This window comes from Prionailurus bengalensis, chromosome D4 (genome assembly GCF_016509475.1).
Source record: "Prionailurus bengalensis isolate Pbe53 chromosome D4, Fcat_Pben_1.1_paternal_pri, whole genome shotgun sequence".
Taxonomy (NCBI): Eukaryota; Metazoa; Chordata; class Mammalia; order Carnivora; family Felidae; genus Prionailurus; species Prionailurus bengalensis.
Window position 1 is genome coordinate 90,387,074 of NC_057359.1, and position 17,168 is coordinate 90,404,241.

At 56.0% G+C, this 17,168-nt stretch overlaps 1 protein-coding gene across 1 annotated transcript in view; it reads left to right on the top strand.

The window, feature by feature from the left end:
• The window catches only part of CFAP77 (cilia and flagella associated protein 77), a 131,576-nt gene that overhangs the window by 97,292 nt on the left and 17,116 nt on the right, over positions 1-17,168 (top strand). Inside the window, exons 4-5 of the mRNA XM_043565206.1 lie at positions 2,500-2,605; positions 6,708-6,809. Coding sequence (XP_043421141.1) covers positions 2,500-2,605; positions 6,708-6,809 — 208 coding nt within the window. The remainder of the gene's footprint in view (positions 1-2,499; positions 2,606-6,707; positions 6,810-17,168) is intronic.

Sequence of the window (17,168 nt, forward strand, 5' to 3'; positions counted from 1 at the left end):
TTTGTCATGGATTCTATTTTTCTGTGGAAGTTCCTTTTTAGTTAATTTTTAAAGTTTATTTATTTATTTTGAGAGAGGGAGAGAGAGAATCCCAAGCAGGGTCCTCACCGTCATGCAGAGCCGGTCATGAGGCTCGAACTCACGAACCGTGAGATCACGACCTGAGCTGAAATTGGGAGTCGGACGCTTAACAGACGGAGCCACCCAGGCACCCCTGGAGGTTCCCCTTAAAAAAAATTTTTTTAACGTTTATTTATTATTGAGAGACAGAGAGAGACAGAGCATGAGCAGGGGAGGGGCAGAGAGAGAGGGAGACACAGAATCTGAAGCGGGCTCCAGGCTCTGAGCCGTCAGCACAGAGCCCGACGTGCGGCTCGAACTCGCGGACTGCGAGATCATGACTTGAGCTGAAGTCGGACGCCCAACCGACTGAGCCACCCAGGTGCCCCCAACAGAAACAATAACTCCCGAACCTCAGCGAGTGGTTCCCTAAAAACTGCTTTCCGCTGGTGGCTAGTGCCCCGAAGAAATGAACTTTCCATTGTATTTAATTTTAACTAATTTAAAATCAAATTCTGAAACCGAACCTTTCGAACACCCGACGAGTATTTTTAAAGGTTTATATGTTGACATGATAACATTTGGAAGGCATTAGATTGCTAAAATATATTCATAAAACTAACGCCACCTGGTATGTTTTTCATCTTGTTACCGGAAAACTTTCAATTGCGTGGGACTGGCGTCGTATTTCTGTTTGACGGTGCTTGTCTGGAAGTTTGACTACCTTCAGGGTCACTTTGGTTTCATGCTCCCAGAGAATGGCTGGCGGACGGTACTGGGTACCTCCTGTTGTGTCATTTCTGGCACATGTCCCTTTGTCACTATCAGTAATGGTAAGTTTGATCGTTTGGGTGAATTTTATGTATATTTTACCACAATTAAAAAAAAAAAAAAAAGGTCATTGGGGCGCCTGGGTGGCTCGGCTGAGTATCTGACTCTTGATTTCTGCTCAGGTCATGATCTTGCGGTTGGTGAGTTCGAGCCCCACGTCGGGCTCAGCGTTGGGTGCGGAGCCCGCTTGGGGTTCTCTCTTTCTGCCCCTCCCCCTCCCCTCTGTCTCTCAAGACAAAAACAAAAACAAAAACAGTGGCTCATTCAGTTCAGCTGCTACAGCGACCCCCCCCCCCACCCCTGTCCCGCCACCCGGCCCATTGTAAAGTCCCCCACCAGCCATCCACCTAATCACATTAGCACCACTGACGATTATTACCTAAATCCACGATTTCATTCAGAGCTGCACAGCAAATACTCCCTGCCCGCGATTCTATCATTCCTCCTACAGTTACCAGCTCAGGTTCTTCTGTACAAAACTTGTCCTCCTCACTTATTTGGTGACTCTGGACAGGTTCCACCTGCCCCCCCTCCCACCCCCACCCCCAACAGCCTTGCACAGGGGTGAGGCATACAAAATGCTCCGCACAGGGTAAGTGCTCTCCTAGGCTGGGGACCCTTGTCAAGGAGAGCCAGAGTCAGAAACTAGAGGTGGTAAGGGTTTGGGGTTTTTTGGTTAATGTTTATTATTATTTTTCATAGTGAGAGAGTGAGCATGAGCTGGGCAGGGGGGCGGGGGGGGGGATGCAGAGAGAGATAGAAGGAGAATCAGAAGCAGGGCCCGTGCTGACAGCAGAGAGCCCGATGTGGGGCTCGGACTCAACGAACCGCGAGATCGTGACCTGAGCTGACGTCACACACTTAACCGACTGAGCCACCCAGGCGCCCCCGAGGGGGTAAAGGTTTTACGCGGTCCTACTTACTGCAAAAGGAAGAAGAGTCTTCGTGCAGAACGGGGCTCAGTTAGAGGCGCCTGCGTGGCTCAGTCGGGTTGAGCGTCCGACTTGGGCTCAGGTCATGATCTCACAGCTCGTGAGTTCGAGCCCCGCGTCGGGCTCTGTGCGGACAGCTCGGAGCCTGGAGCTTGTTTCGGATTCTGTGTCTCCCTCTCTCTCTGCCCCTCCCCTGCTCATGCTCTGTCTCCCTCTGTCTCTCAAAAATAAACATCAAAAAAATTAAAAAGAAAAATTAAAAAAAAAAAAAGAACAGGGCTCAATTGTGACTAGAGCACAGGTGGGGCTTTATAGCTGGGGAGCAGGGTGTGGGGGTCAGGGAAAGAAAACTGCTAAGGGGACACATCCAGGACAGGGGGACGCTTGCTGAGCCCACCTGGCGGGATTCTTGGTGAGGGCAGGCCAAGGTGATCAGATACGAAGGCAGGGAAGGGGTAGGGGACCGATTCACAGATTCTTTATGAAGAATGGCTTCAGCAGCCCAAGGACAAGGCCTCGTTGAAAGAAAGGCTCCAGGCAGCCTGTCTAGAGGGTCTCTGTCACCGTGTCCCTGCCCGCAGCCCCGAAGGTCAGGTGGGCGCCCTCGGCGGAGAGAAAGCAGAGGAGACCGCTGGCCTTCCCAGGCCTCAAGCCTGCCTGTCCTTTCTCCCTGCAGGCCTTCCACCCCTTTCTTTGACCTGCTGCAGCACCGGTATCAGCAGCTCTGGGTGCAGGAACAGAAGGCCACCCAGAAAGCCATGAAACTGGAGAAAAAGCACAAGGTAAGTGCACCCCCCAGAGTGGCGAGGCCCCTGTTGGGGCGGGAGCAGAGGGAGGGGCTGGCCCGGCAAAGCTTCGAGATGGACATTCGTGCACCTTTGTCACTGGGGTCTGGGGGGGGTGGGAGTCAAGCCGCCTGGTGCCATTGGCTGCAGGGATCTTGGTGACGGTCACGCCCAAGCCCTCCTCAAGCCCTGAGAGTGGAAGGTTCTGGGCCCGGCCCTGCCTCTGACCCAGCAGCGGAACCCGGTCTCCCGACTCCCGGCGGGGGAACTTCTTCCGCCAAACCTTCCCACGGCTTTGCGCATCGGGAGATCTGATTTCGAACGAATCTGGGAGAAATGCGCCCAGTTTTACCTGTAAAGAAAAGGCTAATAAGGCAGGATGCCATAAAGAGCACATTTTATTACTCTTTAGGAATACGCTTTGGGGGCGTGTGGCTGGCTCAGTCGGAAGAGTGTGCGACCCTTGATCTCGGGGTTGTGAGTTCGATCCCCACGTTGGGGGTCGGGATTACTTAAATACATAATTTTTTTTTTTTAAAGGAATACAGGGGCGCCTGGGTGGCGCAGTCGGTTAAGCGTCCGACTTCAGCCAGGTCACGATCTCGCGGTCCGTGAGTTCGAGCCCCGCGTCGGGCTCTGGGCTGATGGCTCGGAGCCTGGAGCCTGCTTCCGATTCTGTGTCTCCCTCTCTCTCTGCCCCTCCCCCGTTCATGCTCTGTCTCTCTCTGTCCCCAAAATAAATAAACGTTGAAAAAAAAAAAAAAGGAATACAGTTTGTTTCACGTGAAGCTGACGAATAGGCCACACGCTACACCCCTTCCTGTACATCACGTACCTCGTTTCATTGATGTTTGACAAAAGTCCCTGACGTGGGTGTCATTCCTGCTTCCTGGGCATGCAAATTGAGCCCCAGGGAGGCGGTGCCCGCGCAGGGAAACTGAGGCTGAGGACAGAACCGTGCCCTAACGCTGCCGGTTGCTAACGGTGTGTGAGTTGCAGCCAATCCCGGCTGATGTTCACGCAGCACTACACAGATGTCATTAGAAACGCGACCTTAGTGTCTCTGGTTGTTACAGCAATCATGGCCAGTCCGGTCCCTACGCCCAGCTCGGTGCAGACAGCTGGGCCGAGCGCACACCTGTGTTCCTGCGTCCTCTCTCCTGAGCAGCCCGTGAGGCTGGGCTCTCTGTGTGGGGAAACTTAGGCTCCGAGGGATTGAGAGCCAGGCCTGGACCTGGGTGTGTCCAGCCCCAGAGTCTCGGCTTTTTTTTTTTTAATTAAAAAAAAATTTGTTTAATGTTTATTTTTGAGAGAGAGAGAGAGAGAATGAGACAGCTCATGAGTAGGGGAGGGGCAGAGAGAGAGGGAGACACAGAATCCGAAGCAGGCTCCAGGCTCTGAGCTGTCGGCACAGAGCCCGACGCGGGACTCGAACTCACGAGCCGTGAGATCATGACCCGAGCCGAAGTCGGACGCTTAACCGACTGGGCCACCCAGGTGCCCCTTAATTTTTTTTTTAATGTTTATTTACTTTTGAGAGAGAGAGAGACAGACCGAGCACCAGCAGGGGAGGGGCAGAGAGACAGGGAAACGCAGAATCCCAAGCAGGCTCCAGGCTCTGGGCTGTCAGCGCAGAGCCCCACGCGGGGCTCGAAGGCATGAACCACACGATCATGACCTGAGCAGAAGTCGGACGCTCAACCGACTGCCGGCTCCTTTGATGGCGAGGTCCCACTCTTGCTGATTAAGGGAGTGCCCATCATGGAGTTCAGCAACGGGGCAAAGATGTTCTAGAACCGACCTGGGGACTGGAAGAGTCTTACCAAGGATTCTGGCATCTTCAGGCCAGGCCAGGAGAGGCACCGAGGGACAGAGGGCGCCAGTCTCCCCAGCCCCGTGGCGGGCTGCCAGGGCCCCTCCCGCACTGTTCTTGTCATCGGTAGAGTAAGAGACACCAGCTCATTAAAAAACAGAATGCCGTAATAACATTTTAAAAGCAGCCCATGACTAGTTTATTCGTTAATGGCTCAAGAAAAGAGTCAACGTACTATGGTAACGACCAGTTTCAGAGGGAGCCCTGCCATGACAAACTGCTTTATAGCTCCAATTTGGTCGTGGTTTTTAATTAGCAGCAATTTCACGGCAACTCAGAGTGTTGCGAATCCGTGGCAAACCAAGCTCCCGTCGTCTGACTCTAGAGACGGCCCGTGGCCAGTGCCCTTCCTTGTTCAGCAGAGCACCCCACTAACGCGACGGCTCCACCCCAAGCACTGGTGGGGACCTGGGGTGCTCCGGGGCCGAGGGTCCAAGTTCCCTCACTGGGCAAAAAAGACCCTTAGTCGGAGGGTCCCGGTCCCCTCATTGGGCAAAAAAATCGGTCAGCTCAGATGAGGGCCCGCCATGCCGTGCCTGGTGCATAGAAGGCACTCGGAAAACACTTGTGGAAACAGCCCCAGGGTTCTCTTCCTGTTCCAAGGATCTCTTGCTGTACGTTGTCTAACAACCGGCTGTGAACACCCAGATCGACAAGCCCTCGGGCTGCTGTCGGGGTTGATAAACCATGTATTGGGGTGGGGTGATAAGATGGCTGGTCTGGGAGGCCAAGTGGCCGCCATCCGAGGGGAAGCCTGTCTCCCTCCAGCACCTAAGGATGTCCTGGGGTTTTGATGGCGGTCACCTCCAACGAAATTCTCGGCAACAGCTTCCGTTTTAGCGGGTCATCATCCCGGCCCCTCTACTCAAAGCTGAACTCAGCAGGTTCTACAACTGACCCTGTCTGCCTGGCATCAGTGACCCGTTTCCAGAGGAGACCCTTTTCCATTTAGAAAGGTGCAGCGGGGTGCCTGCGTCCCTCCGATTCTGAAGGCGGGCTCAGTCGCTCCTGGCTGGACAGCCTCCCTGCTTTGGTCTGCAGATACTTTCAGAACCGTTCTAGAAGGCGGAGAAGGCAGCCGATCCAAAGGGCGTCTACGTTATCCACCGACACGTTCGATAAAATTATTACAGATGGTTGACAAAATACACCGGTAAACGGGGTTCGGTGGGGTGGTGGCATCTCCCGCGACATCCGGCTTTGCTTTTATCGTCTGTCGGCCGCACCTGTCATGCGCCTCACGTCACAGCCGCGGATCGGCTGCGGTAGGAGCGGAAAGTTCATCAGATTCTGCCGTCAGAACAGACGGGACGCGGCGCTGGTGGCCCCCAGGGCAGATCCGGACTTTGCGGACCTGGAAATTTCTACACGTTGGAGGTCCTACTCAAGGGGAGTGGGAGATACCAGCTTCCAGTTACGAGACGAGCGAGTCGCGGGCAGAAAAGAGACAGCACCGGGGATATGGTCAGTGCCACGGTGATAGCGTGTGGTGCCAGACGGAAGCCGCCCTCGTGGCGAGCACTTGTCACATCTCTGTGTTGTACACCCGAAACCAACCTAACATCGTGTGTCACTCGGACTTCAATTAAAAAAAAAAAAAAAAAAAAGAGGGGCGCCTGGGTGGCTCCGTCGGTTAAGCGTCCGACTTCGGCTCGGGTCACGATCTCACTGCTCGTGGGTTCGAGCCCCGCATCGGGCTCTGTGCTGACAGCTCGGAGCCCGGAGCCTGCTTCGGAATCTGCGTCTCCCTCTGTCTCTGCCCCTCCCCCACTCATGCTCCCTCGCTCTCTCAAAAATAAAGACAGGTTTAAAAATTTTTTTTTTAAAAAGGAAAGGAAAGAAAAAGTGCACAAAACATATTAGGGTAACAAGTCGTAGAGAAACAGAGCCCACGAGTGGGCCCCTCCAGGGCCTTAGTGGGGACCCTGTCCCACGAGGGTCCCCAGAGCTCATGCCGTGGCAGGTCAGGGGAAGTTCACTTCCGCACAAAGCAGCCCCGCCAGTTTTAGGGCCAAAGCAGAAAATCAGAACAACACGCTCGTGGCCCCCGGCGGTCCCACAGTCCACTGAGCAGAGCAGGTGCCGTGAAATCAGACTGGGAGGACTGTGACCCGGGGGTCTGCAGCACGAGGAATACCAGCCCTCTGCCCTCGCCCCCCACCCCGTCCTCACAGCCCGCGCTACTCCAGGTAAGCACCCAGTTCCGCATCTCTCTCCGGCCTACAGGTGATCCTGGGGAAGCTGTATGAGACCCGGAGCAGTCAGCTGAGAAAGTACAAGCCGCCCGTGAAGCTGGACGCCCTCTGGCATATGCCTCAATTCCAGAAGGTCAGTCTCACCCCCACCTGCCCCTTCCCGCCCGGAGGGCGGATGCCCCTCACTTTGGCGGGTCCTCACCTGTCTCCTAGGCAGCGAGAGTCTGTGGGCTTCTTCTAACCACTGATTGGCATAATAACAGCAACTATTATATATATATATTTTTTTTATATATAATTTTTTTAAGTTTATTTAATTATTTTGAGAGAGAGAGTGGGGAGCGCGGAGGGGCAGAGAAAGAGGGAGACAGAGAATCCCAAGCAGGTTCCGCCCTGTCGGCGCAGGGCCTGACGCGGGGCTCGAACCCAAAAACCGTGAGATCCTGACCTGAGCTGAAATCATTCTGCAGACAGGGAGCACGGCCAACGTGGGCTTAAGCGGCAGCCTTGCGCTGGACCCCGGGCCGTCTGACCATAGAGCCTGGCTGTCTGCCCACCACAGTGGACACTGTCCGGGCCAAACCCCCCCCCCCCCCCCCCGCCACCGATGGGGTCGTTGACCCACCACATCCTGCACTGGGGACTTGAGGGGGAGGACGGCCCCTCACCACCGGCGCTAAACCCCCCAGCAAGGTGGCGTCCGTCCCTGGGGGGAGGGGAGCAAATGTCCACTAGGGGCTGACATAAGGGGGTGACACACACCCAGAATGATCTAGCACCCGCTGTGCTCCCGCCTCTGAACTGAACTGGGGTTCGCTAGGCCACGTGGCCCTGTCACACCCAGAGGGGGATTCATCTTCTGAGTCTTTTAGCAGGGGAAGAGAACGTGAGGGCCGGGGGCATTGTCCACAGGAGATTTGGGGACAGCAGCTTCCGAGTGGCAGGGGAGCTGGCCGTGCCCAACTCGGGCCCCGTGCGAGCCTTTCTGGGGAGCCACAGGGACACGCGCGGCCCCAGGAAGACAGCTGGACAAAGCCACGTTTCTGGCCAGCCCAGGCCACCCGCGGCATTGACTTAAACTGCAATTTAGACAATGAAGGGGCCAGTGGCTTCCTGAGCCTAATGCAATCGAACAGGCTGCTGAGTTCCGCGGAGAAGCCTGCCTGCCCCCCGACGCGGCCTCTTGCGTCCTGCCCAAGTGGCCTCCGTCAGCACATGTCAGTGACCATCCGCCCGCGGCCCGTCAGCCCGCGCCGCCCCGCACTCGAACACGACCGGCCGCCGAGCGGGAGATGCCGGGAGGCCCTGCCCGCCTCGCTTTGTGTGTGGCTTCCCCGGCCTGGCCTGGCCGCGCGGCTCAGCTCTGGTTCCTCCGTCTCCCCCAACCGCCTGCCTTTCTAGCCACGTTTCGCCCCTACTTCTCTCTCCACAGCCTCCGCCCCAGCCCCTCCTTCTGTTGTTTGTCCCCCTTTGCTCTTTCTGCTCTGGTTTTCTCTCTGATTTGCCCTGGGATGCTGCCCCGGGGAGGGACGGGGACCCAGGGCTCCACGGACACAAGACCACCCTCCCCACCGCCCCCCCACCCCCGCAAACGTCACTCAGCATCAACCCCCGGCCCCTCGGCTCCGATTTGGAATCTGCCCGTCGCCTCGAGGCAGTAGACAAGGGAGGGCTCGGGCGGTCTTGGCCCAGCGGAGCAAGGAAGGGGCCTCCCCCCCAGCCCCTCCCCGCGAGGCTCCCACGTCGGGGGGGGGCGGGTGTGGCGCGCCAGTGTCCCCGCGGTGCCCGGCCCGGGGTGGGTGTGCAAGCACAGAAGCGAACGAACAAGTTTCTGGTTTCAAGAGAGGGGACTGGGCTGAGCCGTCCTTCCGTTCTAGACCGTTGTTGTGAAACACGGGCGGGAACCACGGGAGGCATCCTGTGATGGTGCCCTTTTGCTCGGGGCCCCACCTCGTGCCAAGTCACGTTCACGGCTTAGTACGCCTCATCTTCAGAACGAGTGCCCCCCGACTCCTCCGGGGGCACAGAGTTTGTGCTGTGCCGGGGGCACAGAGCCCCGGGGTGCACAGCGTGTTTGCCGTCTTTTCGGGAACGTTCGCGGGGTTCCGGAAGTTCCTCTGGAGCAGGGCTCGTCCCTGGGCGCCGCCTTGGACAGCCCCGAAGAGTCCCCAGGCACCCCACCCCAGACTGATGCCTCTTATGGATGCAGCGCTCAGAACCCCTCCCCTCCTTGGGGGAAATATCACCAACGAAAAGTATCTCGTAGAAAGGGTGTCCCCATTCCACTGATGTGGAAACTGAGGCTCAGAGGGGCGAAGGAACAGGCCCTGTTTGAAAGGGTCCCAGGTTCCATCCAGGGCTGCAGAAGCCTCCTGAGAATCCCTCCCTCGCCCTGACCGCACACCCAGCCCGTGCGTCTTCAGGACGGCAGGGCCCCTCTCTCCCCTTCACAGTATGTATCCTCACTGCAATTAATTAGTTAATTGGGCAATTAGTCGTCCATCTTCCCCAGCAAAATGTGAGCCCCCGAGGACCATGCCTGTTGTGACCCCCACCGCATCCCCAGAGCCCCGCACCCAGTGAGTGATCAGTAAATGTGGAAAGAATGAAGGGGCAGATGAATGAATGAATGAATGAATGCCCAGCGCGGCCCTGAATGGCAGAAGAATTAAAAAGCCTTCCAGAGACCTGATGAAGGCCCCTTCCCAGCCAGAGCCTCCCGGCATCCCCCTATCCCTGGCTGCCCCCCGACCGGGTCTGGGCTCAGGAGGGCCAGCGCAGGGGCAGGGGCGGTGGGGGCTACGCGGCGTCCTGCGCGAAGCCCCAGGAGGGTCTTTGTGCCTCGTGTCTGTGCCGAGCCACCGCCCCCCCCCACCCCAGCCCCATTATGAAAGGGAAAAGCGCTTCCAAAAAAGTTGAACCTGTCACAGTGATGGATAACCTAAATGGACTCTCCCCGCTCGCGAACAGATGTCGACGCTGAACCCTGTCAGAAATAATTAAACACCTTTCACATGGAAAAGCAGCAGGCAGAGGCGCCGCGGCCCGCTCCCCGGGCTGGGTCAACGCGGAGCGAGCCGGCTTCCTGCACCGGAGCGGCCGCCCCCGTCCACGGGTCACCCGGGGACCCTCCCCACCCCGGTGCCACACGGGGCCCCGAGCGGCCTTGTGAGCCCCCGAGGGGACCAAGGAAAGCAGAAGGAACTCCCGTCGGTGGACGTCGTTGTCAGCCGCTGGGCTGCCTGGGATCACAGCGTTCCTCTCTGGTCCGTGCCACCAGCAATTGCCATGGATGGCCAGGGCCCAGAGAGAGGGTCAGCCCACGGCTGGCAGGTGGCCGCCAGCCGGCTAGAGGCTCTCTGGGCCTCAGTTTCCTCATCTGAAAATGAGGGGTAGCATTGTTCTTTTTTTTCTTTTTAATTGTTTTTAATGTTTTTATTTATTTTTGAGACAGAGACAGAGCATGAGCAGGGGAGGGGCAGAGAGAGAGAGAGGGAGACACAGAATCCGAAGCAGGCTCTGGGCTCCGATCTGTCAGCACAGAGCCCGACGCGGGGCTCAAACCCACGGACCGCGAGATCGTGACCTGAGCCGAAGTCGGACGCTCAACCGACTGAGCCACCCAGGCACCTCTAGCATTGTTCTTTTTTGAAGTTTGTTTATTTATTTTGAGAGAAAGCGTGAGTGGGGGAGGGGCAGAGGGAGAGAATCCCAAGCAGGCTCTACACCATCAGCACAGAGCCCGACGCGGGGCTCGAACCCACGAACTGGCAGATCGTGACCTGAGCAGAAGTCGGACGGAGCCCCCCAGGCGTCCCGAGGGGGTAGCCTATGCTTCTGGGTCTCTTGCAGCCTAAGGCTCATGATCCCAGATTCACTGGTCAGAGAGCGGTGTGGGAGGGAGTTTGGTGGCTCTTGGTGGTGCCAGACCCCTAAACCCAGAGTGAACTGTCAGGGGAAGCAACCCAGACCCTTCGTCAGCTTCCCGTGCTGGGGGACGGGATGTGAGCTCACTCCCCCGAGTGGAGGGATCGCTGGGCTTGGAGCCAGTGCCCTCTGTGCCCCTGGCAAAGGGACGCCTGCCCTTTACCAACGTGCGGGGGGCAGCCAGCGGGGAGGGAGGAGGGGGCCGCGTGCTGTGCCTGTGTGTGCACAGGACTCAGGGTCCGACACACCCGGGTCACACGGTGAGCCTGCCGCCCTGTCACCCTGTCCGAGTCCCCATTCCTTCTTCTGAAAAAGGGCCCAGCCCGATTTAGCAGGGCACCTGGACCCTATTAAGGTGCCGATAAATGGCCTGTGGCCTGCAGGATGGTCCTGATGATCATTCATTCACTCACTCACTCATTCATTCACAAGTCTCGGCGAGCACCTTTTCGCCAGGCCCCGTTCTCCGTGCCGATGCCATACTGCTGTAACAGCCGCTGGCGCCCGGCAGGGGTGGGGTGGACAAGACGGACAGAGGGGTGGACAGCTAGATGGGGGAGGTCTGGAGCAGCTCCTCGCCGCCAACGTCCGGGGTTTGCCGCCTGGAAAGGCGGGGCGGGGGACAGTCTGAATGACCGTACTCCCATCAACACAATCCTGTTCACCTGCCTCTTGCAGGAACCTGGTCAGGTCTTCCCGGGGGAGGGGCCAGACATCCCGGCCTGCCTGTCGGGAGGTGGGATTCTTCATAATGCCAGCTTCTGCTGGCAAAAGTGACCCAGTCTGAACCGCATATCCTATGGCCACCTGATACTAAGCCAAGAAAAGCAGACGGTTTATCCCTCCTTACAAAGACTGCCAGCGATAACGGCCCAAAGACAAATGTCTGGGGTGAGTGTGCCCAAGTATTTACGGCGGCGCCACTGGCGGAGGTGAAAGCCTGGATGTGCCCGTCGAAGGGCACTGAAAATAACGACTGTGGTCTATTTAATGACCACTTACTAACACCTTACTGGGGGACGGAACCTGTGCTGTGTGACGTCATTGGGATACAGGCGCCCACACATCTGCGCAGGTGCCTGTGCTCGAGGACAGGCGTCCAGAGGCACGGGTCCCCAGGTGGCAGGGGCGGTGACCCCTGGGGCGGGGTGAGGCTAAGCTCTACTGTCTGTGATGCTCTTTTCCGCATTGGTGGAGTGTTTTGCAGTGAGTACAGGGCTTTTACAAAACCAGCAAGGCCGTTGTCTTTCTTAAATGTGTCTGAAGGATGAGGACGATACGTCTTTCCGCGGGTCCTTGTCTCCAGTGCCCAAGCGCCATTCAGCCCCGTCCTTCCGGGACCCACAGGTGCTCCGTGCTGCTGGCCACGGCGGGTTTTCCGCCGCGGGTTTCCATCAAGGGCAGAGGTCAGAAGCCAGCGCTCCCCCTCCCCCAGCAGGGAAGGCGGCTGGCTCCCCGAGTCTGCCTCTCTATGGCCAAACCCATGTCACGTAATTGGAGATTCCTAAACCCATTTTAGAGGGAGGTTTGCCCAAGCGTCCCGAGGTCACCCTTCACGGCGAACGCTGCGCCTCTCCCCGGACCGACCTGTCTTTCTTCCACAGTGCCAATACCCCCCTGACATTACATAGCCATTCAGTCACTAAAGTATGAACAAATTGACTATATTTTCATCTGGCTTTTGGTTTCAGCCCCACTGCTTTAGAATAATGGCCCAAGCTATTAAGCTAACAGTTTGATTTACAAGCCCTTGTGCTCTGAACGCTGGGATCAGACTCCTCTCTTTGTGGAAGACTAACCTTGCCTCGGGTCTCCTGGGCCCCTGGCTCCCTAATAGAACCCGAGACGGCGGGGGAAAAAAATCAGCAGTCAGCCAAGCAGTGACACCCGGAGATGCAGCTGATTAGTGAAAGCTGCTGAATCTAAGAAAAGGATTTTCTTTCCCACCTTTAAGCTCCCTTACAAATCATAGCCGGCTGGAAAGTTAACTCTCTGTTAAACCCCCGGAGCGGGCTCTGAGCCTGTCCACCCGGCTGCCACTTCCTCTCCAGAGGGCTCCACAGGGCCAACTAAAGATGAGCCTGTCTCCGGACAGGTGTGTCCAGCCCCGAGGTCCCTCTTTCCAGACCCAGGAAGGGCCGATGCCAGCTCTCCTGCCCCTCCCCGAGGCCCCTGCGCCAGGGACGTATTTTAAGAATCCTGTCGCTCCGTTTCATTGGAAGAAGAATCAACCCCTGTTGTGGTGTAGGGCACCGGGCACAGGGACGGGATGTGTCACACGCGGAAACAGGGCTATAGGAAGCGTGATTCAGAGGTCCTGGTGCAGCTGACATTTCTCCCCTAAATACAGATGCCCCCGTTATAAACCAGATCAGTGTGCAGAATAGAGAAGAAAGCAGAGGCTTAATTGGTTTTACATAATCCGGCACCTTGGAGGGACAGAAGTCTTAGGCACCTGCTCATAGGTGACATTGCCGCTCAATACTGGCAAGTCACAAAGAGCCAGAGCTGAAGGCTCTGGGGATGGGGGACAAGAGGAAAGGGATTGGGGTCCTGGAGCATCAGGACGAGTCTGGGTGCCCTGGTCACAGAGGGAGACGTCAGGCGTCTATGTGGGGGCCCCGAGAAGTGGGAGCTGGCACTTCTAACCGCACTAGCCCTGCAGCCTGGGGACCCCCAGCCCGACTGTCCCCTTAACACTTCCGGTGCCTGGGAACTGTGAGTTCACTACAGAAAGCTCCTCTCCCCAACGGGGGGCGAAAACATTTCCAATTTTGTGTTGAAAGTCAACCAGGGGGCGCCCGGGTGGCTCAGTCGGTTAAGCGTCCGACTTCGACTCAGGTCGTGATCTCGTGGTCCATGAGTTCGAGCCCCACGTCGGGCTCTGTGCTGACAGCTCAGAACCTGGAGCCTGCTTCGGATTCTGTGTCTCCCTCTCTCTCTGCCCCTTCCCTGCTCGTGCTCTGTCTCTCTCTCTCTCTCTCTCAAAAATAAACAAACATTTTTGGGGGCGCCTGGGTGTCTCAGTCAGTTATGCGTCCAACTTCAGCCTGGGTCATGATCTTGCGATCTGTGAGTTCAAGCCCCCCGTCGGGCTCTGTGCTGACAGCTCAGAACCTGGAGCCTGCTTCCGATTCTGTGTCTCCCTCTCTCTCTGCCTCTCCCCAGCTGGTGCTCTGTCTCTCTCTCTCTCAAAAATAAACATTAAAAAAAAAATTTTTTTTAAAAGGAAGTCAACCAGAAAATCGACCAGTTTTTGACATCATATATATATTTCTAACCTCTAGAGATAGCTAGAACCTCACCTTGAATTTGGGGAGTCGATGGGACCTTGGGGGTCTCCAATTTCTTCTTCCAGCTCATCCCCAAGAGAACAATTCCTGGTGATCTAAAGAGACTCTCCCGACTTGAGCAGGAGTTGGGGCTCATCTCTGAGTGCCTCATTTCCAAGTGTCCCCACCCATCAGCCTCTGTCACTGGGCCCCCGAGCCATCACCATGATGGGATCCAAAGCCATCTAGCACTGGCCAGCAGAAGGTGCCAGTAATAAACAGTGTTAGATGATTTGCCTGGGTAAACTCAGGGTTCATCCAAACTGAGCTTTGTCAAAAGTGCGGCCAAGACGAACCAAGAGGCTGGCATCCTTGCATCTAAAAGCCACAAGCAAATAAACACGCCCCCACCCCCCAGCCACCGCCCCGATGTCCTTCAGGGATGCAAAGCCCACTGGCGTCAGAGAGCTCGTGTTGGGGAAAGTTAAGAGGATGGGGTGTTTCCTGGCTTCTTCCCTTCCTCTCCTCAAAGAGGTCCCAGGAAATGACGCATTAGATCACGCAAAAGAAGGTAGATAGTGTGACCCGGGGCCAGCAGCTGGGCAGGCAGGGGGACGTGCGTCCAAGATGTTCCTCGGAGGCGGCGTTCCCAAAGGCAGTGACAATGATCACACCCACGGCTTGAGGAACAGTCTCATTTCCTGGAGATGCTCCCAATAACTCTCTGTGGCCGAGAAGAGCCGTGCTGTCTCAGAGGTGAGGGGATGGAGGCGTGGGGGCCTAAAGTCATGGGCCCCGGGTCCACCAATAATGAGTGGCAGAGTGGGGGCTTGGCCCTCCGGCCGGCTGCCCCAGGCCACAGGCCTTGGTAGAGCCAATAAATACTACTGACCTAAAACCGAGGTCGGAGGCCAGTTGGGGGCTAAATGCAGGACCCGGGAAGGAGAGTGAAAAGTGGTCAGGAACTCGGGTTTTATGGGTGTCCAGAGGGTCGTGGCCACAGCCCTGCTCTGGCTGATTTAAGCTCTTGCAATAAACAAAACTTCCCACTGCCCTGAAAGCCTTTAGACCTTGATAAAACCCCTGAGCAGCTTTTAAATTGCAGTTTGGCCCCAAGGCCAAAAAGGAAAGAGGCCATTGATCGCTGGCTTGCCTTATGAAAAGGCGTGAGGCAGAGAGGGAACCTGGCGGGAGGGCTGAGTCTGTGGGCTCCCCTGCCTCGCGCCGGCCTCCGCTCCTGCACCTGTAAAGTGGGCGTAGTAACAGAGGGCAGGTGCAGTCATGCGTGTAGACCGCTTGGCATGAGCTTGGCCAGGGGATGGGCGGGCTTTGGCGTCCTATCCTATAGGCACGCAGGTCTCAAACTTGGCTGTCTGGGGTCCTCTGAGGAGGGCTCTAAAATGCAGATTCCAGGGCTCCACCCAGGAGCCAATCTAGTGGGTTTGGGGTAGCCTCCAAGCCTGCCTTTTCAGCAGACAGATCCTGAAGTTCCCTGGGTCAATGTCACCTGCTTTGCACGGGGATGTTTAAAGCCTGTGTTTACTAGGGCTGGTGGGTGCACATCCATATGTCTGCTACGAAGCATGCTGGGGCCTTCCAAAGGAAACATGCCTCTTGTCTGTTAAACAGCCCTGAGGATTATGAACTTCTGTCTTAATCTGCACGGGCTGCTAGAACAAAATACCATAGCCTGGTTGGCTTAAATAGCAGACATTTATTTCTCTCAGTTCTGACGGCTGCACGTCTGAGATCAGGATGCCAGCACGGCCGGGTTCTGGTGGGACCGTCCCTGGCTTGCAGAAGGCACTCCCCCCCTGCCCCCACCCGCCCGTGTCCTCACTTGTGAACTTGAACTGCCTTTCTCCGTATTTGTGAGTGAGATTGTGGTTACAGACGTCCATCGGTATCACAGGAATCCTTTTTAAAACAAATTTTTTTAATGTTTATTTATTTTTGAGAGAGAGAGAGAGAGAGAGTGTGTGAGCTGGGAAAGGGGCAGAGAGGGAGACACAGACTCCGAAGCAGGCTCCAGGCTCTGAGCTGACAGCACAGAGCCTGACTCGGGGCTCGAACTCATAAGCTGTGAGATCATGACCTGAGCCGAAGTCGGACGCTTAACTGACGGAGCCACCCAGGCGCCCCCATTCGAATCCTTTAATGCAAGAATCGATGTGACTGTGCACTGCGTGGCAGTTTCCAGAAAACACCACAGTCAGCTTTGTAGACTGCTAATAATGGTAATAACAGCAGCAGCCACTGTGTCTCGAGTGCTTACTCTGTGTGCCACGCACTGTGCCAGGGGCTTGGCAATGACCCCATGGGATGGGGGGTAGGACTCTACATCGTCTTCAGAAAGTCTCTGCTTTATGCAACTCTTGAATGCCTTATTTCACATCCTGCACAATTAATTCATTAGGCCCCTGGAAATCACTTGGGAGGAGACAAGGTACAGACATCGAAAAAAATGAGTCACCCTTTCTACTTGGCAAAGCAGATAGAGAGGTTCTCTAGAATGCCTGAATCTCAGATGCATTTCTAGCGGCTCTGTTACCTTATTTCAGGCTCCTAATCCATCCATCCATCCATTTATTCATCTGTCCATCCATCCATCCATCCATCTGTTCATCCATCTGTCCATCCATTCATCCATTCGTCCATCCATCCATCCATCCATCCATCTGTTCATCCATCCATCTGTCCATCCATTCATCCATTCGTCCACCCATCCATCCATCCATCCATCCATCCATCTGTCCATCCATCCACCTAGCCATCTAGCCCAGATTTGTTCAGTGTCTATGGGGTACCCCTAGCAGTTGAGTTACCTCAAGACCTTTGAAGCCTCCTGTTTGTTGCTATTTCCCCAGAACAGGGTCCAGAATATGGTATAACATCCTCACTGTTTAGTTGGAGACACTTAACTCTAATTCCTATTTGTGAACGGACAGGGTCAGCCTCATCCACCACAGGAAGGTTCTGTTTCTTCTTAAGGGTCACCTCAAAAAATCCTTCCTGCTCATCATGCCAATAAGGGAAAGGGGAAAAGACACGAGACCTCACCAGGAGCACCCCAACCCAATGGGCCGTGGACACCAAACATCTGAGTGTGTCCCCAGCTTCCCTGGCAGAAACGCACGAGTCGTTCAACAGCCTATATGAATAAGCGATAAGGCACTCACTGACGGGCACTGTACGGATGGCTCAGCAAAGGACTTAATTTGCAACCAAGTGCAAAATCAAAGACTCTGTCAACCGAGGAACCGCGCGCCCGGATAACCACCTTGCACTACCTG